At 53.7% G+C, this 20,616-nt stretch overlaps 2 protein-coding genes across 4 annotated transcripts in view; one reads left to right on the forward strand and one right to left on the reverse strand.

Moving 5' to 3' along the window:
* Positions 1-704: 704 nt before the first annotated feature.
* LIMD2 (LIM domain containing 2) lies at positions 705-10,760 on the forward strand. 3 transcript variants are annotated; one of them, XM_063179049.1, is made up of 5 exons: positions 705-907; positions 6,958-7,094; positions 8,736-8,780; positions 9,173-9,312; positions 9,755-10,760. In XM_063179049.1, the coding sequence occupies exons 2-5, from the start codon at positions 7,053-7,055 to the stop codon at positions 9,912-9,914; spliced, it is 387 nt and encodes a 128-aa protein (XP_063035119.1). In that variant the 5' UTR covers positions 705-907; positions 6,958-7,052; the 3' UTR covers positions 9,915-10,760. The 3 variants fall into 3 exon arrangements, with proteins under 3 accessions (XP_063035119.1, XP_063035121.1, XP_063035120.1); XM_063179051.1 differs by having other exon boundaries at positions 812-840; XM_063179050.1 differs by lacking the exon at positions 705-907 and adding an exon at positions 4,299-5,155.
* Positions 10,761-12,997: 2,237 nt separating this feature from the next.
* MAP3K3 (mitogen-activated protein kinase kinase kinase 3) overlaps positions 12,998-20,616 on the reverse strand; it is a 33,029-nt gene continuing 25,410 nt past the window's right edge. Inside the window, exons 15-17 of the mRNA XM_063179016.1 lie at positions 20,314-20,443; positions 19,452-19,629; positions 12,998-17,054 (exon numbers count right to left, since the gene is read on the reverse strand). Coding sequence (XP_063035086.1) covers positions 16,826-17,054; positions 19,452-19,629; positions 20,314-20,443 — 537 coding nt within the window. The 3' untranslated portion in view covers positions 12,998-16,825. The remainder of the gene's footprint in view (positions 17,055-19,451; positions 19,630-20,313; positions 20,444-20,616) is intronic.

Below are 20,616 nucleotides of genomic sequence, written 5' to 3' on the forward strand. Positions count from 1 at the left end.
TTTTGGGATGACACAGGATCCCTTAGCGGGGTCAGGATGGATCCTTTGGGATGCTCCAGGATCCCTTATGGGGGCCAGGATGGATCTTTTGGGATGACACAGGATCCCTTAGCGGGGTCAGGATGGGTTCTTTGGGATGCTCCAGGATCCCTTATGGGGGTCAGGATGGATCCTTTGGGATGACACAGGATCCCTTAGCAGGGTCAGGATGGGTCCTTTGGGATGCTCCAGGATCCCTTATGGGGGTCAGGATGGGTCCTTTGGGATGACACAGGACCCCTTAGTGGGGTCAGGATGGATCCTTTGAGATGCTCCAGGATCCCTTACAGGAGTCAGGATGGGTCCTTTGGGATGCTCCAGGATCCCTTACAGGAGTCAGGATGGGTCCTTTGGGATGACACGGGATCCCTTACCAGGGTGGGTGAGTGCCACGCAGAGAGAGCCCAAGGCCGTGTCCAAAGCTTGGGGCGAAGCCAATCTGCACACGCAGCTCATGGGAGAGAGGCTGGAGGAGCTAATTAGCGGGGGGGTAATTGCACCCTGTGCCAGAGAGCGGAAGGGTCGCCCCGGGGCCGGCGCTGTGGGCTCGGGGAGGCTGCGGGCGGCCAGAGAGACAGAGCTGGGAGCCGGGGGAGCGGGGAACGTTCGGGGTTAGAGGTTGGCTCCACACAAAGGAGCGAGCGGCTGGAAGCCGGTTCGACGCCGAGAGCCAATCGCTGCTGCGGCCCCGCGATAAAAGGGCTCGGAGCCGGCGCGGGGAGCGCAGGAAGCGGCTCCGCTGCACGGCCGCGGCCTCTGCGGGGGACACGGGCGGCAGAGCCCCGGGCACGGCACAGCACGGTTCAGCACAGCACAGCACAGCCCCGGGCACGGCACGGCCCCGCCCTGCGGACCCTCCTGCTCGGCGGTGAGCTCGGCTCGGGGGCGGCGGGAGGCGGCGGCGGCGGCGGCGAGACAATGCCGGCCCCGGCAGCAGGGCTGAGGGGCTCGCCCGCACCGGGGGTCCCGGTTCCCGAGCACGCCGGGCTGGGGGGGCCGGGGCAGGCGGGGATGGAGAGGAGCGGGGAGAGCCCCGGGGAGCGGCTGCGCTGCTCAGGAGCCGCCCCGCACTCGGGATCGCCCCCAGCCCCGCTGCACCGGCAGCTGCTCGGCCTCGGCGGCGGGAGGAGGTTCGGGCTCGGAACGGGGCACAGCAGAGCCTCGGAGCCGGCGGGGGATCGGGGCTGAGGACCGGAGGCAGCGCCCTGTGCCCGCGGAGCCCCGCAGAGGGGCCGGTAGCCGTGAGGCGAGCAGGCCCGGGCTGGCCGGATCCGCTCCGGGGGTGCACTTGGGGGCGTATTTCGGGGCTCACGTTCCCGTTCGAGCTGTAGTCCCCTCTTTGTTGTGTGCTGCAGTACATGCCGGAGGGCGGCTGGACAGATCCGTTTTATTGAGCTGCTCAGAAAGAGCAGAGATGGAAGAAAAACCTGTTAGATCCCGACTGCCTTATCCCTCTCGGTTAACGCCTGCCAGTTCCCGATGTGTGTCTCCTGCCGCCTCATCCAGGCTGCGTTTAAACCTTTCCAGCGACAGGTCTTTCATCACTTCCCTGGGGAGGCTGTTGCATGGCTGTGAGATTTAATAACAACACAAATGCCCTGAGCTCTGACATAACCCCGAACAGCCAGGGATCTCCCAGGGCTCCACAAAGGAGAGCAGCTCTGTTTCCGTCGAGGGAAGGGGGGAAAAAAGGGAACAGGAAAAATGGAATTATTTATCCACTGCCGCCCAAAATTAGCAGTAGATTTAGGAATCAAGCCCAGGTCTCGCAAGTCCCAGTCTGGTGCTGTAACTACTGTGTTTTGAGCCAGCCTGATCTGTCTAATCCCCTTGGATCACTTCAAACAAGCTAAGATCATATTTATGATCAATTTTCTGCTGGTTTTTTTCATGGTGTGGGGTAACAGTTCTGGAAAAAAGTTGATAATCCAGCCTTGAAAATTGGGCTTTGTCCACCAAAGGCGTCGTGTGAGGGCTCTCACAGGGAAGACATCTGGTGCCTCAGCTGAGCTGTTGTGTGTTTAAGGCCAGGAGTAGCACATCTGCAGCATTATTAATGTCGATTACAAAATAATTGCAGGGCAATCGACCAAGCTTAGTCTGACACAGCCCCAGTGTTAATGTCCTTTTTAAATGGGAGTCCTACAAGAAGCAAATTCCCAGTTCCAAACTGAGGGTCTGTCAGAACCAACCTCTTGGGCTTTGCAAAGTGGTGGAGGCATCTTCATTCTTAAACAGCTTAAATCCAGGTTCCTGACCTTTTTTGGGCAGCAAAAATCCCAGGAGACTTCTCATTAGGGAAGGGAATTTCTCTTCTGGTTTCCTTCAGTGGGTAATTCCTGAGAGTCTTCAATGGCCCCTCTGGTCCTGGAGGGTGATGAAATTTTTCTTTTCCTTTTCTCCCACCTTCAGCTCTTGCAGGATTTTGCCAGTCAGCTGCCATGTCCCCACCAAGACATGGCTGCTTTTCCCTGCCAGTTAAGTCATTTTTATCTGCCATCTGGGGGTGTTGCAGTGCTTACCTCGCTCTTAGCAAAAGCCCTGGGATGGAAAACATTAAATCTGGACAAAAGGATTATTGCAGTATCAATGTTAAGCACACTTTAGACATATTTCTCACTCCTGTGGTGTGCCCATAACCCTCTCCATATGTCCAGCTTGGGGTTTTCAGCGGTAAGATCCCTCAGCATCCTCTGATGTGCCTCTCCAGGGATTACTTTTCCTGGTACACTCATTGCTCCACTGCAATCTTGTGGATTTCAGAGAGCCAGATCCTATCCTGGGCTCTATGGCACCTTGGATCCTAAAAGGAAGGAGAAAGATGAAGGCTGAAAATAGCTGAGGCAGCTCAAAAAGAATATTTGGAGAGATTTAACTACCAATATTATTTTAGTCATGTTTTTTTCTTATACAATCTGCATTTGGACAGCAAACAGCAGTTTTTGTAGGGTTTGTGTGGAGGCAGGGACCACGGAAAGGGGTTGTGCTGTGTTTTGGATTGCCTGGAACTGGACCCACTCCTGCTCTTGCTGCATCTGAAGCAGCAAAAGCTTTTTGTGGGGTCTCTGGGGGCCCAAGAGATGGGCTCACCCCATGGAATCAGAGAATCCTTCAGGCTGGAAAAGCTCTCTAAATCATAGTGTCCAGCCATTCCCACAGCACTGCCAAGGCCATTGCCAACCATGTCCCCAAGTGCCACCTCCCCATGGCCTTAAACCCCTCCAGGGATGGAAACCACCACAGGAAATGCCAGTGCAGAGTCTGTGAGTAACAGGTGATATTCCAGGAGAGGAAATCAGCCAAGGCAGCACTGAGAAGTTGTGTTGGAGGAAGGAGGAAATTACAGGCAATTACAGCTCCATTAACTGGAGCACAAGGAAAGGTTGGTTTCTAGACCAGGTTCTGGGAGAGTAATCAGATGTGCGGCTGGGAAGCAGAACAAAATTCTGGGTGGTTTTAACACAGGTTGTGTCTTCCTTGGATATGATGAATGGCTTCTGAAACAACAGGGCCCCAAGGAAATTATTATTTTAGGTGGAGACAGGGAAAAGAGAGCAAAATGCAAGGAAGACCCTTGGATTCTTCTGCAAGGAGGGATGTAAGGACAGAGGTTTTCAGGGGTGCTGGAGTTTTGTGTCAGAATACCAGGGTCTGAGATCTCCCAGATCAGAGCTCACCCGTTTGCATCAGGCCATCACAGTGGCTGTGGCCACAGAGAGCTCATCAGGTGAGAACAGCTGAAAAGGAATCTGCTTCTCCTGCCTCTCCGAGGTGCCTTGCCGTGCTCTGGGGTCATTTCACGTCCTTGGAGGATGGAGGAGGAAGAGGCCCGGATCCCCCAGGCCGTGCTTTGCCTTTGGGGAAGCCTCCTGCGATGGAGCAGCGATGCCTGCAGTAAACAAACCCTTCCTAGGGCTGCTAATGGGAACCATCTGGCAGAGAGGGGCCCCTCGCCCTCTGCACTCGTGCTCCTTCCCTGCCAGAACCCACCGGGCCGGGAACTGCACCGGGAACGGGCTGGGAATGGGCTGGCCTGGGCTGGGAACGGGCCAGGCCTGCACCGGGAATGGGCTGGGAACGGGCCGGGCCTGCCCCGGGATCCAGGCCTGCACCGGGAACGGGCCGGGCCTGCACCGGGATCCAGGCCTGCACCGGTTCTGCACCGGGAATGGGCCGGGCCTGCCCCGGTTCTGCACCAGGAACGGGCCGGGCCTGCACTGGTTCTGCACCGGGAACGGGCCGGGTCAGCGCTGGATCTACTCCGGGATCCAGCCCTGCTGGCCCCTCTGGAGAAGGGAACGGGGAAAGGCTCCCTGCACCCTCGTGGCTGCAGGAAACCCGGTCCTTCAGAGGCAGGCTGAGCTTGGGGACTGCCCTGGGGCCACCCCAGATGTTCCCTCTCCCTCCATCTGCCCCAGGGTCAGGCAGGAAGGTGAGGGGGGATGCAGGAGGCTGGAGGGGAAAAGCTCAGTGATGGAGCAGCGTTGTTTTCCTCCCCTGAAACTCCTCCCTGCTTGGAGCCATCAGTTGGGACAAGGAGCAGGATGAGAGAGGCTGGAAGGCAAAGGGGTTCTCAGCTTGTCCTGAGCCAAAACCCTGAAACTGCTGGCATGACCTGGAGAGGAGGACAGTCCTCACTCCTGCTCTTCCCAGGCTGTGCCGCTGGCTGAGGACTTTAGGGAGCAGAGGTTTGGGACAGTCAGATCTGGCAGTTCTGGTGCCAGTCTCCTCTGGCTTTGCCACACGTGCCTGCTGTACCCTCAAATCCAGTGAGCCCCGAGGCTCCCCGAGCCCTTGTGAAGGCTTTGTAGCATCAGTGTGGCAGCGTGTCCTCAGGCTCTGCCCGTGTCACCACATTCCCCCTCTCCTGGAGGCTGCTGGTGGCTGCCTTGGGCCCCAGCCCCAAGCTGTGCTCCTGAGAAGAGCCATGACAGCAGCCAAGAGCCTCCAAGAGTCCCTCTTGCAGTTTCTCACTTGTTCTGGTTCCCTTATCGCCCCAGCACACCCTTCCCCTTTGAGATTTCTGCTCTTGCCTCCTGCCCTGCAGCAGGAAGGAGCTTTGAAGGCTGAAGCTGCAGCGAGGGGCTGGCTGGAAGAACCAGAGGGTCTGTGCAAGGTGGGCAGAGGGGCTGGGTGGGAAACATCCCTCCATGGGGGGGGGTAAAGTGGGTGGAATTGAAGGGAAAGGGGTTTGGGGACATGAGGAGCAAAGAAACAAAGAGTGGGTGGAAGTAAAAATGGGTTTATCAGAGAACCCCTGAATGGTTTGGGTTGGGGGGGACCTTAAAGCTCATTTTGTCCCACCCTGTGCCATGGGCAGGGACCTTCCACTGGGGCAGCTGCTGGGGTGTGGGGAGTCTGGAAATACCCAGCGAGAGAAGGTGGCTGGGTTAGGGGAGGAAGATGAGCTGCAAGGGAAAGGCAGCTGGGGGAGGGCAAATATTTGTAAGACAGGCTGGGGTGAAGGTGAAAATCAGGTGAAAAGGGGAGGGTTGTGTGTGTGTCAGGGGTGTGTGTGGAGTGGGGACACCACGTTTTGGGGTCCCTCACGTTCCCTGCAGGGGCTGTGCTGGGCTGCAGGACCCCACAGACCCCAGAGGCACGAGGAGAAGGTGCTGTCCCAGGAATGGGGGGCAGGGAGGGGCTCTGGGGGTGGCCCCCAGCAGATGCTGGGCTCAGCAGCAGCTGCCTGAGAGCAGGCTCGGAGAGCAGGAAATAACAAACCAAACCGCAGCGAGACGGGAAATGATGCTGATAGAGCAGGGCTGGGCCTCAGCTGGGGCTGGGAAACCTTTGCAAGCAGGGCTGAGAGGGGCACCCACCAATGCCCAGCACCTGGGGAAATGCTCTTTTCAACTCTGACAGCAGCCATGAATTTTAGGTGCTTTGCTGATGTAACTCAAGCCTGCTGCCAGCTGCTGGGGGTTCGGCAGCCAAAGAGCCTCCTAAAGCTCAGGACAAGTTTGCAAATGTCCCTGTGAGGTGGGCATTGAGGAAATGCCCCTGCCCCAAGCCCTCCACCCTGACCTGGCTCTGCCCTGGGGTTTTCTCAGTGTCTAGCCCAGTCCTTGGGCAGCAGGAAGGTTTTTGGGGTGGCAACATGAGGCCAAGGGGGTTCAGTAGGGCAGGAAAGCAGCTCCAGGCAGAGGCAGGTGCTGGTTTTCCAGCCTCTAACTCATCCTCATCATTGCAGAGCCACCCCTTCCCCCTGCGTTTCTCTGCTCTGCTCCTCCCTTGGCAGCATCACTCAGCCCCACAGCTCTGTCCTCTGTATTCAAACCAGGGCTCGTCTTTCACGGGTGTTTTGAGGGTAAAGTGTGGTGGGGAAAACCCCTGAGGAGCTGTCAGCAAGCACCTTTTTAGCTCTTTTTTTACCAAAAGGGGTGATTTGCAATGCTGGTGTGTTTTTCCTGTGCTGGTCCCAGCCCTGTCACAGCCTCATCCTCGCAGGCACATCACAAGGGCTCAGCCTGAAGGCACCAAAGACAAAATCCCCATCAGTGGCTCTGCTGAGCTGGGATCAGCAAGACTTTTCTGGGCTAAAATTAGACTAAAACCAGAGTCCTTCCTCCATCAACACCATTCCTTGAGTGGTGCATTAGTGAAACAGGGGGTGCTGGTTTTGCTGCCTTGGTTTGGGGCCAGCCTTGCTGCCAGTGGTCCTTGCCTGGCAGGTGCTTCCACCCGTGGGTTTGGGGTAGAATCCATCCCATCACCTTCCTGCTGTTCAGAGCCCCAAGCCCTCCAGCTGCTATCCCAGTGTTCCAGAGCTGCATCTCCCCTCCAGTTCCCTGTGCCTCAGTCTCTGGGAAGGGCTGATCTGAGCCTGGAGGGAGCTTTGAGCACACCCCAGCTCCTGCAGGGCTGCTGGGGTCGGTGATGAAACCAGCCCCGCTCCTGATGACATTTCCTTTCCAGGTGCTGCAAGAGCTCTGTCTTTGACACCTCTGCAGGGAACCTCGACCCACGGCCCTCAAGCTGAGGATTAAACAGAGGGAGAAGGGGAAGGAGCCATGTTCCAGGCCACGGGAGCAGCCAGCCCAGCCCCAGCCCATGTACGAGGGGTTTGTACCCTGGGGTTTGTGTGGGAATTTCAGCTGGGTTTGGGTTCTCAGGGGGGAGGGTTGTACACAGAAGCTCTGTTCCTGACCTGACGTTTCAGGGTGATCAAAGGCACAGCCACAGCGACTCAGAGGGCAGAACTGGGGGCAGGAATGTTCCAGCAGAAGGTGCTGTTTGCTGAGCACGCTGGACGCCAGCCTCAGGCTCTGCTCCATCCCCAGCTCCTGGAGCTGCTGTCTGTCTGTTTGTTTGTGTTTCCATGGCTTTCCGTGATCACAATTGAGAGCTTTTGAGCAGGAGTGATTGGAGATGGAAAAACATCAAGGTTCAAGAACATCTCCTGCTGGGACAGGATACGGCCCTTCCCCGAGGGAAGATCTATCAGATATGGAGTGGAGAGCGTGCCGGGCTGGCCAGGAGCTGCCGAGAAGTGACAGCAGCCCTGGGCTGCTGCAGCCTTGGGAACGGATGTCTCAGCTCCAGAGAGGCAGCTTTTCCTCAGCCCTGCTCAGCTGAGCCTGGAAACAGCACATTAAACCCTAACCCCAGGAGCGCAGCTGTGCTTGTTCTCCCAGTGCCAAGGGATGCAACTGGTTTTACACAGCCTGAGCCTCCCCTGCCCACGGCCCACTGTTGACTTTGGCCCCTGCTTCCAGCCTCGTGGGACTGGGAGGAAAATCACAAAATCGTGTCCCTGACCTCAGGCAGTGAGAGCAGCTGGGAAACCTCTGAGGAGGCAGCTCAGAGGCGAGGGGAGAGCTTCCTGTGCCTCCCTTGGACAAACCGTTTCCAAAAATACGAAGGAGAAGGGATGGGGAAGGACAGGGCAGGAGGAGCAGGGGGTGGGGATCAGCCTGGGGGCAGAGAGGGGCAGTGCTGGGCAGGCAGAGCCAAACTGGGTGACATCCTGGGGCCACACTGCCCTGACCTTGGGAGCAAGGCATGAGGGGATGAGCCAGCCCTGAGTGCTCACCTCGCTGGAGTGCCCTTGGACCCCGACTTTGGGCAGGAGGGAGCACTTCCATCGGTGCCCAGGAGGGTGGAACTCCTGGCGTGGCTGTCAGGGACCCAGCAGCTGTGGGGTGGGGGCGGGATGTGCACTGGTGAGGGGAGATTTGGAAGGGATGAGCTGTTGCAGCTGCAGGGACACAATGCAGAGAGACCCTGCCCTGAAACCTGGGGCACGGGTAGAGGCTGCTCAGCGCTTTGGGCTGTGCCCTGGTGCTGCAGGGCTGGGCAGCACCTGCCCCAAAAATCACACAGAGCTCTGCCCTGTGCCCTCCCCACACCCCCAGGCACTGAACTGTGCCTCAGTTTCCTGAACAGCCCTGTTGTGAGGGCTGAAGGGGAAAAGAGGAACTGGAAACAAAACCCCAGCCCCAAGAGGCTCTGGGACAGCGAGGGGCACCCAGCTGTGCCCAGGGGGAACAGGCCAGTGCCCCCTGAGCCTGGGCATTGCCCCCTGGGCCCTGTGCACCTCCAGCAAAGGAATTAATGATCCCCTCCAAGGGGCAGGAGCAGAGCTGCTGTGTGGAGCTGCATGGGCCACAGGTGGTGGTTTACAGGTGCAGGCACAGAGGGGTTTGATCAGGGTCTGGTGCCAAGCTCTCATTTTGCTTTCTCCTTTTTTTTAGGAGGCCAAAAGCAGCTCAGGAGGCAGCACAGTGCAGCGCTCCAAGGTACCTTTGCTTTTTCTACACCATAAATCATCCCAGAATGGCCTGGGATAGAATGGACCTCAGTGCCCACCCAGTGCCATGGCAGGGACACCTTCCACTGTGCCAGGCTGCTCCAAGCCCTGCCCAGCCTGGCCTTGGGCACTGCCAGGGATCCAGGGCAGCCACAGCTGCTCTGTGCCATCCTGCTGGTTCTTGGCAAGGCTGGAAGGGCCAAAAGCCCCCGGGCCAAGCTCCCACCCAGCCCAGCATCAGTGGAGTGGCCCAGGGAAGGTGAGGGAGATGGGCCTGCCTCTGCTCCCCAGGGCTCTGGTGAATGGAGGGCAGTGGAGGGATCCAGGTTGTCCCAAACTCCTTCCTCATCCTCTGTCTCCCTGTGCTCTGCCCTTGGCCAGTCCTTCAGCCTGAAGGCGCAGGTGAAGGAGATGTGCACTGCCTGCCAGAAAACCGTGTACCCCATGGAGCGCCTGGTGGCCGACAAATTTGTCTTCCACAACTCCTGCTTCTGCTGCAAGCACTGCCACACCAAGCTCAGGTGAGCCAGGCTGTCCCTGTGGTGGGACAGGAGCCACTGCAGCTCTGCTGAGACCCTCCCAAATAGTCCCTCCCGTCATAGCCCCTTGTTTGGCCTGTAGCCAAAGCCCCCCAGCCCAGCCACCACAGCAAAGGTTCATCTGCACACCTGGGCCCAGCTAAACCCTGCCTGCTATGGAAGGAGAGATGTTCCCCATGAGAGCAGCCCCAGGAGAGCTGAAGGAGTCAGAGCCTCCTTCTGGAGGACTCAGAGCCGAGCTGAGCTCCCCTGGGACCCCCCATCTCTGCTCACAGCAGCCCCCAGCAGCCTCTGCTGGTGGGAGGGAGCTGTTGGCCCTAAGGGTCCCCTCGTGCATGTTGTCCCCTCTGCTGTCCCGGTGTCCCCAAGCCCCCCTAAGCCCCCCCAGTGTCCCTGCCTGGCTAACCCTGCCCTCCCTCCCCAGCCTGGGCAGCTACGCCGCGCTCCACGGGGAGTTCTACTGCAAGCCCCACTTCCAGCAGCTCTTCAAGAGTAAAGGCAACTACGACGAAGGCTTCGGGCGCCGGCAGCACAAGGAGCTGTGGGTGCACAAGGAGGTGGAGAGCGGCCCCAAGTCGGCGTGAGCGGGGGCCAGCCCCGCCCCGGAGCCCCGCAGAGCCGGGGCAGCTGAGCCGGGAGAACTGAGCTGATGTAGAGCAGGACCTGGGCCCGGGCAGAGGGGGAGCCCCTCTCTGGGGGTGCTCAGAGGCTGTAAGGGCAGGGGTGAGCAGGGTGCAGCCCCCAGACCTGGAGCCCTCTCTCTGCAGGCCCCTCTGCCCAGTGAGATCAGAGCAGGAGCAATGCCCCCCATGGGCCCCCAGTGAGATCAGAGCAGGAGCAATGCCCCCCAAGAGCCCCTCAGTGAGATCAGAGCAGGAGCAATGCCCCCCAAGAGCCCCTCAGTGAGATCAGAGCAGGAGCAATGCCCCCCATGGGCCCCCAGTGAGATCAGAGCAGGAGCAATGCCCCCCATGGGCCCCCAGTGAGATCAGAGCAGAATCAATGCCCCCCATGGGCCCCCAGTGAGATCAGAGCAGGAGCAATGCCCCCCATGGGCCCCCAGTGAGATCAGAGCAGGAGCAATGCCCCCCATGGGCCCCCAGTGAGATCAGAGCAGAATCAATGCCCCCCATGGGCCCCCCAGCCCTGCTGATCCATGTCAGCCCTGTCACCATGGAAAAGGGATGAGCTGGGGGCTTCTCCAGCTTGAGCCACTGCAGAGCTCCCAGCCACACCAGCCCTGCCCTGCTGGGGCTCTGCATGAGGAGGGTCCCTGGTTTACATCAGCTCAGTTCAGCTGGGATGGTTCAGCCTTAAGGTTTCACAGTGTCTGTTTTTTATATTTGCCTTCCACTGGTACGTTCTGCGCTGGAGCCTCGTGGCAGCTTCGCCCGCGCGCCTTTATTTTTGTAATACAAGGTTTCCCAGCCTTCCCTGTCCTGTCCTGTGTTCCCAGGGGCCTGGGGAGGGGGTCAGGTGTGCCTCTTACTGCCCAGGCAGTGTGCAAAGAGCTTGTGTCCTTGTGGGATCAGCGAAATATTCCCTAATAGGAATATTTCCATATTCAGGGAATAGGACACGTACCCTATTCCCTGGATACCTGAGTGTGAGTGAGGCTGGGGGAAAAGGGGAGGCAGGGAAGGGAAGGCAAAGAGGCAGCCCTGCCTTCGTTGGGGAGTGCTCAGAGGGGTCCTGCACACCAGGAGGACAGGGCAGAGGTGACCAGGCTGCAGGCTCCTGACCAGAATCCCCCCTGGAGCCCCCAAGTTTTTGGGAACTGAACCAGGATTTCAAATTCCACATCAGTGTTGCCCTGTGAGCTGCACAGCCCAGCTGGAACCTTCCACCAGCTTCCAAACGGAGCCCAGGCCACCCTCAAAAGGCATTCACCAGCCTGGGGATCCCCCAGGACCAGATCCACCCCTTTGCCCTGAGGTGTCTCACCCTCTCCTGTGCTCTGCCAAGGGCAGGATGGGATCAGGGCTGGGCTGGCCTCACAGGTCTGCCCTGGACCCACCCCACATCCAATCCCCTGGTTTGGATTGCACAGTCCCTACAAATTAATGAGCCCAGCAAGCCCTGCCAGGCTGGAGACACAAATGCAGGAAAACCAGAGAAAGTGGCTGAGTCTGGTTTTAATTATTATTTACCTCTTTCCTCCAGGCACGCTTTGTACAGCTGTGCTCAGGAACCCCAATTTGTCTTTCAAATTCTACAGGAATTGGGCTTTTCAGAGCCCCCACACAGAGCAGCAGCCTTGATATCAACATCCCTGACTGATCCCATCAGCTCTGCCGAGCACATCCTGTCTGGGAGAAGCCAGACACAGCCATGGAAACAGGAGATAAGCATGAAAGAGGGAGGAAGATGGGGATGGGTAGTCCAGAGGAGGAAGAGATGGCACAAATAGCCCCTGGTCTCTGTGGTGCTCCCCCTGCTCAGGACAGCAGCTCCACAGTGACACAGGTGACATCTGGTTTTGGGGACAGCACTGGCTGAGTGACCACAGGAGCCTGATGTTGGACAAGTTCATTCTCCTTTCCACTAAAGGTCTGTTCAAAGGGCTCCTGGGACACACAGCCACCACAGGGACTGTGCACACAGACCCTGCCAAGGCTCTCATAGGGCTTTTGGCATTTCCACCCCAAAAAAGCCACCCTTGAGCAGCCCTGCTGAGGGGCTGTGATGCTGCAGGCTCGGGGCCCCTTCCCTGGCCCCTTCCTCCTTCAGAAGGCTCAGAAAACGAAAGCAGAGCCCTCAGTTCCACTTCCTGCCTCTGGCTGGCCTCACTTCCCATCCCCTCAGCTGCCAGGCTGCTGACGAGCAGCATTTTAACAGTGCAGGAGGATTTTAGGGGGGTAGGGAAGCATGGAGCCCCCAGGTTTTTAAAGTCGGGTTTTCAGTTAGAAGGAGACCATTAAACCAGAGAAATAATGATCTTTCCTTGCCTCCTCCTCCCTCTTTGGGAAGAACTCCTCAAAGTGAAGGGGACAAGGAGCTCCCAAGTTGCTCCTTTGGCAAAGGCAGGAGCTGTGGGCTCTGACACACAGGGGGGTTCTGGTTCCAGGAGAGATTTCTGGTCTGACACAGCTGCACCTGATGGGTCTCATCTGTGCTGGCACAGCCCCAAGGGTCACACCTGTGCTTGGTTCATGGGCAGGGTTTCTCCTGTATCAGCTGGTTCCTCCCCTTCTGATCTGTTCACGTTTCACACTGACAAATATTCCAGTGCTACATCCCAGGAAAAGGTGACTGGAGGCTGCTTGTGGTGAGGGCTGGGGAGGCCAGCTGCTCCTCAAGGGACAGAGTGGCACCCAAACATTGATTAGGTGACAGTGACAATGAAGAGAGAAGCTGCATGAACAGGAAAAAATCAGCCTTTCAGCAAGGAGAAGAGATGAATTTTATAGCAGCACTATTCTGGTTTGTTCCTAACACAGCAAGCTGAAAAAAAATCAGACCTGGAAGTATTTGGAGATGTGGTTACCCATTCTCCTGCCCTACTCAGGGACAGCAAATTCCAAATCACTGGTACAGTCAGTGCAAGACATCCAGATTCCTCCACTTCAGCTGGAAGGGAGCTCATAATATCATCCACTTGTCTGAAACACAGAGGCTTTGCTTCTCCAAACTGTCACTTTTTAAAAGGACAGTCACAAAACCAGGCTTTCATATAAATGATAATTTTATTGTAAATAAAATGATACATTGGCCTGGCTTTGCACTGCAAGCCCCCGGTCGGTAAATAGAGACTACTGGGTCAAGGTCTTCTGCACAATCCAGGTTAAAGCCCTTTCTCCCTGCTTTGCATCATTTATGGTGATGATAAAAATCCTTTTCTTCCTTTTTGAACTGCTCCTGGCACACCTGCCTTTTCCCTCCTGCTCAGTCTATGTTGGTAACTGGTGCCAATGGGAACTCTTTGGAGCAGCTTCCAGTCCTTTGGAATATTATTCCAAATTAGGCAAAAAAAAAACCCCACCCCAAAACCCCATCCAAATTGATGCAACCTAACTGCCACAGAATGGGCAAAGATGGGATTTTCTGGAGAACAAGCAAATAACCTGGAATGCACAGAATCGTCACACCAAGACCAAAATGTCACTGCTTTGTTTCCTCACTGCCTCAGGGACAGCCACATTCCCCCAAGCTCCTCTCCAATGGGAATCTTGGACATTTTTCTGATTAGTTTTAAATGTTTCAGGACATTGGGACTCTGATAAGAAATTCTTTGTCAAATATTCTCCATTTCTGCAGCACTTTCCATCAGGGATCCCAATACTCAATATTCCCTATATATCCCTCCCTGGAAGGAACAGCAGGAAATCCAACATGACATTTGGAATTGACACAATAGCTTATTGTCAGCCTGGCACTCTTCCTCCACTCTTGCCTAAATGAGTTTATTCCCAGTTTTTTCCTAGTCTGCCAGGATAAAGAGGCCAGATATAATTCAATTCTGAGGTATAATTACATTTCTGTCCACTTGAAACTCTTTTGCTGCCAGGGCTGTTAAAAGCCTCTGGTATCAATGTCAGCCCCAAGTTATTAATCAGAGCAGTGGACTCAGGAATCCAGATCTTCCTTTTCCACAATCAAGAGGGCTTTGAGGAAACAAAGAGGCATTTTGGCTCAGCTCTACTCATTATAAACCATCAGCAAATTCTCTGCAAAACCAGCTGCTTTTTTTTCCTTTTTAAATTCATAAAGGCGTCAAATTTATTTCCCCACCTCCCCCCCCCCAACCCCATAACAGTCGATATATATAAAAATCACCAAATATGATCTTTTACGATATAAATTAAAAAAGAAAAAAAAAAAAAAAACAAAATAAAATGAGGCATCACCGTTTACATGATGTAAAAAGAGCTAAAAAAGAGCGATATAAACTACATTCATAAAAGTGCATCTCCAAACATACAGGCAATGCTTTGGCTTGTTCCTGTGCCGAACGCGCCAGTCCGAGCTGGCCCCGTGTTCTCTGTCACTGTACAGGGGGTGCTGCTCCCTCTCCCTGCCAGCCTGGCACAGAGGAGGCACAGCCAGCCCAGGGCAGGGCTCTGAGCCCTGGGGACAGCACCGAGCCACCGTCAGTCCTGGCTGCTCCTGCTCCTGCTCTGCTCTGCTCTGGAAGCGCCTCCCGGCATGCGGGTGAGGTAAAAGCCACGACAGCTCCTGAGGATTGAGGTGCTTGGACAGAAGTTCTGCCCTTTCCTCACGCCCTGTTCTCTCCCAGATCACAGCAAGAGGAAAAAACCAAGGGAGAAGGCGTGGGTTTGGTGAGGACAAGCCAAGGACAGAGGGATGCAGATGTCATGGTGCTCCTGATTCCTGCAGGTGATGGGCAGGGCATGAAGACTCCAATCTTTGGTATATTTAGGATGCAAGGCTTGAAGAGCTGGTGCTGATCCCCTCCTTTTGTCATGCAGGCTGCAGGGATGGCCCCACACTCCCAGCAGAGTGGTGGGAAAGCTCCCCAGCTCTGAGCTGCAGTGTCACAGCCTCACCTCCCCTCATGGCAACACTGAAGTGCAGGCCAGAAGTCAGGCCAAGGGCCTGGACAACTTGGAGTCAACTTCCTGGGTGGGAAAAGATCAGTTGAAGTGCTCTCACTATAATTAAATAAATTATGGAACAAGGGCTTTCATAAAAGGGATCCCCTAAGTGCCCACAAGTGGGACAGTGCATCCTTGGAGTAGTGCAGGGAGCCTGGAAAGGAAACCAACACCAGTTTTTATTGGCTACACTTTGCTCTGGGTTTGGCACAGAAAAAACATTTCATATCGTTAAAGCTTTTCAGGACTTTTGGTTGGTTGGGGCTTTTAGGGTTCTTTTTTTTCCTCTTTTAATTCAACACAGTATTCTTCATGTGTTGAAGGAGCTTGGTTTCATTAAAACTTGCCTTATCCTGCTATTAGTATTCACTTAAAAACTTAATTTTACTGCATTATGAAGCAATTTTCAATTTTTTATGGGGGAGAACAGTGGAGGTGTGTGGAACCTTAATATGGTTTCCAATACAAGAGCAGAACACCTTCAGTGTTGCCCTATAAAGCAATATTTTAGTTAATTAACATTTGCTTTTCTTAGTTTCATTCCTCAGAGATAACTTAGAATCACTCCATGAATCCCCAGCACTTAAAACCTGCTGGTCTTTCATGAGTGAAATAAAGATAAATTAGTGCCCAAATCAGCACAGAGGATCTGAGGCCATCAGTCCTCTGACCTGTGCTGTGTTCCAAGTGCACAATCACTTGGATAAGCTTTGCTGGTACCTGCATGGGGATCTCCAGGTAATTCTAGATATTTGCTACCATTTAAAGTGTTGTCTGAGGTTCTCTGTTTGACTCGAGTCCTACAAAAGCTTATTTAAGTTAGGCCATAACATTTTCATGGAACTCTTAAATGATCACTTGCACACGTGTAATTCAAACAATGCACAGCAAGGCTGAGCTTGATTCCAGCTCCCTGTGCACAATACAAGTGTCCAGGTAATTCTCCCCAAGAAACCCTCAATTTTCCATTTTCCATGTGCTCAAAGAAACTCTGAAGTAATTTCCTGGGTACCAGACTGACTATCTTTGGTTAAAAGGATGGTAAAAAGTTACCAGCCAAAGAGACAGATGCAGGAGGAAGCTGAATTCCACTGAATTCCCTTCCAGAGGGGTTTTGTTTGGACCCAGCAGCCCCAGAGAGAGGAAGCAGGAGCACAGATTTGTTTGGTATGACACAAACTAAGTGGCACTGTCTGAATGCTGGGACAGATCAAACCTAGCTCCAGATTTTCCAATGTTAATGGGAGAGCCCTTCCCTCAGGCCCTGGAGTGATTGCATTCTGCTGAAACTTGTCTGATTATCCTGACATTTAGCTGGAAAGAACTCCCTCACCCCCAGCGCCAAATCCATGGGTTCATTATAAAATAACACTATTCACATACTTTTGAATCAGTATCTTCTGAACACCTTCAGATGCTGAATACTCAAGAAGAAAAATATACCATACTATAGTGGGCATGACACATGGCTTTTTGCTGGATTCAGGTACTGGAGACACCTCTGGAGCCCCAGGAGAGGAAAACCAGGGACTCCACAGGCAGAGCTGGTCTGGAGGCTGGTGCACGTTTCTGTTTTAGACAGAGTGGAGCTCTTCTAGCTCCCACATGGGTTCAGATTTCTCCTATGTTCAACCAGTGATGACACTTGTCAGGTTCTCCTTCCTGCAGAAAACACACAGCCAGCTGCAAGGTCACATCCAGATAACAAAATTTGGGCAAAAATGCAGCTCTGCTTGGACAGCTGTCGGCAGGACGAACATTAATCCAGCACAAGAAGGAATCAGGCACGAGAGCAGACCCAAAGTTCCTTGGCAGAACTTCCCAAAGGACTAGGCCTAGCTGAGCTGGCATTCTGAAAATGCAGCACCACAAGGGGCAGTTGCAACTGGACAAGACAGGGCACGGCGAGCCCGGCAGGAGCTGCGAGCGAGGGAGGTAATTCAGTACTGGAGCTGTGCAAACTGGTGTCTGAGCAGCTCCTCAGCAGAGGGTCTGTGCCTGGCTTCCACAAAGATCTGCTTTAGGAAGTCCCGGCAATGTTCTGATATGTGGGAGGGCAGCTGGGGGTTGGTGGGCTGCGTGGCGATTTTGAAGATGGCTGCCATGGCCTCGTACTCTGCCCAGGGGGGCTTCTCTGTCAGCATCTCCACCACGGTGCAGCCCAGGCTCCTGCAAAGCAGACAGGAAAAACCAAATGAGAATTCACTCAGTGATGCCCGGTGCCCAGAGCCAGGGCTGCCAACAGCTGCTTTCCCTGTGCCAGGAAAGTGCCATGTGTCCTCTCCCCTTTGCTCAAATCCTCCTCTCAGGAAACATTTGTGTTAACAGGGGACAAGAGGTGCCAGTGGGACGTCCCTGAAGGCACCATCTGACCTTGCTGGTCCTCCAGGTGCTGCTGCTTCTGTTGTACCTCAAAGGCACTTAGAGAATCACAGAGTCACAGCATGGGTTGGGTTGGAAGGGACCCTCAAGACCATCCTGCTCCAACCCCCTGTTCTAACCACCTTCCACTAGAGCAGGCTGCTCAGAGGCTCAACTTGCTGAGTTGCGAGGTAGAACTTCACAGTTCTTTTTAACAGACTTTTTAACACTCAAGGTTCAGTGAATCAGAGCTTGCTGACCCCACAAAGCCATTTCAGCAAAATCCCTTCTCAGTCACAGCCTCAAAATGCCCACGTTGGGGACAAAAAAAAAAAAACCTAATAATATCTCCACAAGAAACCAAGCATCAGCCAAAACATAATTGAAGTCGTAACAGTTCCAAAGTGGGAAGGCAGTAAGTTAAATCCCTGTGGGACAGATGCATCATTACCTTAAGGAAAAATTCCTTGTAAAGTTAATGGGGCTCTGCAGGCTACTTCAGGGCAAGGACGTGATTCTGGGGACATGGCTGAGCCACCTTTCTGAGGCAACGTGACTCCAACACCTTCCAGGGAAGATGGCTGCTGTAGCACTGCACTGACTGGGGTTTATTCAAAAAGGATTGATTGCTTCCTCCAGGCCACAGATTAAGTAAAAGCCATTAGTGAGTTTTTAATAGCCAATCCTGTGGTTTTATCACATCTTTACATTAAAAAGGCAAAACTGCCTCCTCTACCTTAAAACTAAACCTTCTTTTGAGGTGAAATGCAAGGAAAAGGATGTTGAGAGGCAGACTTGCCTCAACTGCCAAGATTAGGAGGAAAGGAATTAAATGCAGTGAATATGCAAGAACTGATTTCTCGACAAGGTTTAAAATCCAACGTGAAAATTTTACAGTTTTCCAGCCATTTCAGGCTTACTAGAAGAGAGTACAGAAAATGCAAACCATGTGTGCTGAAGTGCTGGGGGTTTGCTCAAAAGCAAGCAGGGATATATTATTGTTTAGACTGATTTATACCGTTTAAGCAGATCCGGTTTCTTTAAGATATTCAGCAAACAGCAGGAATGTTTTTCATGTCAAGTCACTCCAGCAATAACAAATAGCTCACATATTCTGCTATTTAGGAAAAAGAAAACTGGAGAGGGGCCTGCAGCAGTGGCACAGAGCCAGGTGGATGGATTTGTTACGTTTCTGAGCCTCTGGGCCATACACATCCACCTCGGGAGCAGCGCTGCACTGGAAAGTTGTGACCCCCCCAAAATAATGATTGGGATTGTAGGAACTGGAGTCTGGCCAACAGCAGCGACTCTTTGATGGGAATGGACCAATGTCAGCACCAAGAGGAAATCCACAACTGCACCAGCCCAGGGGGAAGGGCACGTGCTCCACTCTCTCCCCAGCCATCCCAACTGGGAGAGTCTGCAGGACTTAACTCTTTACAGACAAGACAAGTTTCAGCTGTGTTTCCACTTGCTGCTTGTACAGGAAACAGGTCCTGCTTGGCTGTGGAGGCACAACCAGACCTTTTGTCCCTGTTGTTTACTTAAGGTTTACAATCTCACCTTTTTAAGGCCCCCAAAATTAACATATTGGCACAGGATCATTTTGCTCTTTTGAGAGAGGCTGCTCCTTGGCTATGCCAATAATAGCACAGCTACAGTTTCCATTCATGCAGATCACCTCTGATCTGACCTGGATCTTTTCTGTTATTCCAGGTTCGAGCATCTTTCCTTTAAGGCTAAAATTCTATTAATCTCCAGTACATTTAAAGCATAATTCTCATTTTATATCTAAATGAATGGGCTTTCCCTAGACAACTTTCAGTTGTTCTTCTAAGGGATACCATAGAATCAGAGTCTCTTGTGTTGGAAGGGACCCACAAGGATCATCATCCCAATTCCTGGCTCTGCATAGGACACCCCAAGAATTCCACCAAGTGTCTGAGAGCTTGAGAAAGATGAAAACATTGCACCAGCCAGAAAGCAAAAAAACAGCTATCAGTTTGAGCGAGGAATGAGTGGAAAAACAAAATGTGTTGTTGGGTGTTAACACCGCCAAGCACAGCCGGCAGAAGATTACTGAATTCAAACCAGCAGCTTCAATTTTCTTTAAACTCCTCGTCCAGACAAGGTGTGAAGCTGGATGCTCAGATGGCAGAGGGTGCTGTGTGTGCAGAGATCTGAGGGCAGCGAGGAGAGGCTCACCACACGTCCGCCTTCCTGCCGTAGCCCTCGCCGCTGATCACCTCCGGGCTCATCCAGTACGGGGTGCCCGTGACGGAGCGGATGCCGGTCCCCGACATGCAGATTGTCTGCAGCCTCTTGCTGGCCCCAAAGTCCCCGAGCTTCACGTTCCCAGCAGAGTCACGGAGAATATTGGCACCTGGACAGAAGCAAAAAAAAAAAAACCCAGGACAGCTGTTTTCATGAGATCCAGCTGTTGGATCTGCAGCCTACAGAATGATAGCCAAGCACAAATACCCGTGCTCATGGTATGGCTCTTTCCCCATTAAGCCTCAGGTGACCTGCTAAACATCATTTCTTTAATTCAGGTTGTAGACAAGCCAATTGCTAATGGCTGTAAATGGGAAAAACTTCAGGGAAAAGCACAAGGAAGTGAAGGGGGAGGGAAATGAGAGCTGAGTCAGCACCAGCATTGTTACAGTGCCTGTAAACAGCTCGACCAGCCTAGCAGGGCCCCCAGGCCAAGGGCTGAGGGAGAACAGAGCTGTGTAGAGAAGGATTTTATTGGGATGCTGCTTTGTGAGTGCAAGCATTGCTTTCTGGTCAGCTGGACAACAGATGTAGCTAATTAAACCCCTTTGAACTCCTACAATAAACAAGTCAATCTCCACTTGGTCCTGAACATGAAACACCACGGAAAAAGCAAACTTTAGAGCTTAGCTTTTGTGTGGACACAAACTGAGGTTTAGACACCAAAACCAATTCTTCCTCCAAAACTGCAACGAAATCAAGAACCCCACTGTTACCATTATCTGGAACATGCCCACATGAAACCCTTCTGCTCTTGTGCTGGCGAGCTCTCCTGGCCTGGCCCTGCTCTCACCCTTGATGTCCCTGTGCACGATCATGTTGCTGTGCAGGTACGAGACGCCCTCGAGGATCTGCCGCGTGTATTTGCGCGTCACGTTCTCCGTCAGGGCCCCGTACGCCTTCAGCTGGTCCTTCACTGACCCCTGCCACGAAGCAAAGGGAAAGAATTGGCAAAGAGGTGGCAAAGCACAGACCCTGCAGTGTCCAGTCAGCTCCCAAAAGCCCTGGGTGTTACACACCAGCTGGCCCTGCAATGAACTCTGCCCTCTGCTAAAGGCTTTCTATGAGCATCTCGCCCTAAGAAGCCTTTTTAAGA

The sequence above is a fragment of the Melospiza melodia genome, chromosome 30, assembly GCF_035770615.1.
Source record: "Melospiza melodia melodia isolate bMelMel2 chromosome 30, bMelMel2.pri, whole genome shotgun sequence".
NCBI classification, from domain to species: domain Eukaryota; kingdom Metazoa; phylum Chordata; class Aves; order Passeriformes; family Passerellidae; genus Melospiza; species Melospiza melodia.

Coding starts and splice junctions, on each gene's coding strand:
- LIMD2 (XM_063179049.1), top strand. CDS start 7,053: ATGTTCCAGGCCACGGGAGCAGCCAGCCCAGCCCCAGCCCAT. Junction 7,095..8,735: donor CCAGCCCAGCCCCAGCCCAT/GTACGAGGGGTT, acceptor CCTTTTTTTTAG/GAGGCCAAAAGCAGCTCAGG. Junction 9,313..9,754: donor CACTGCCACACCAAGCTCAG/GTGAGCCAGGCT, acceptor CTCCCTCCCCAG/CCTGGGCAGCTACGCCGCGC.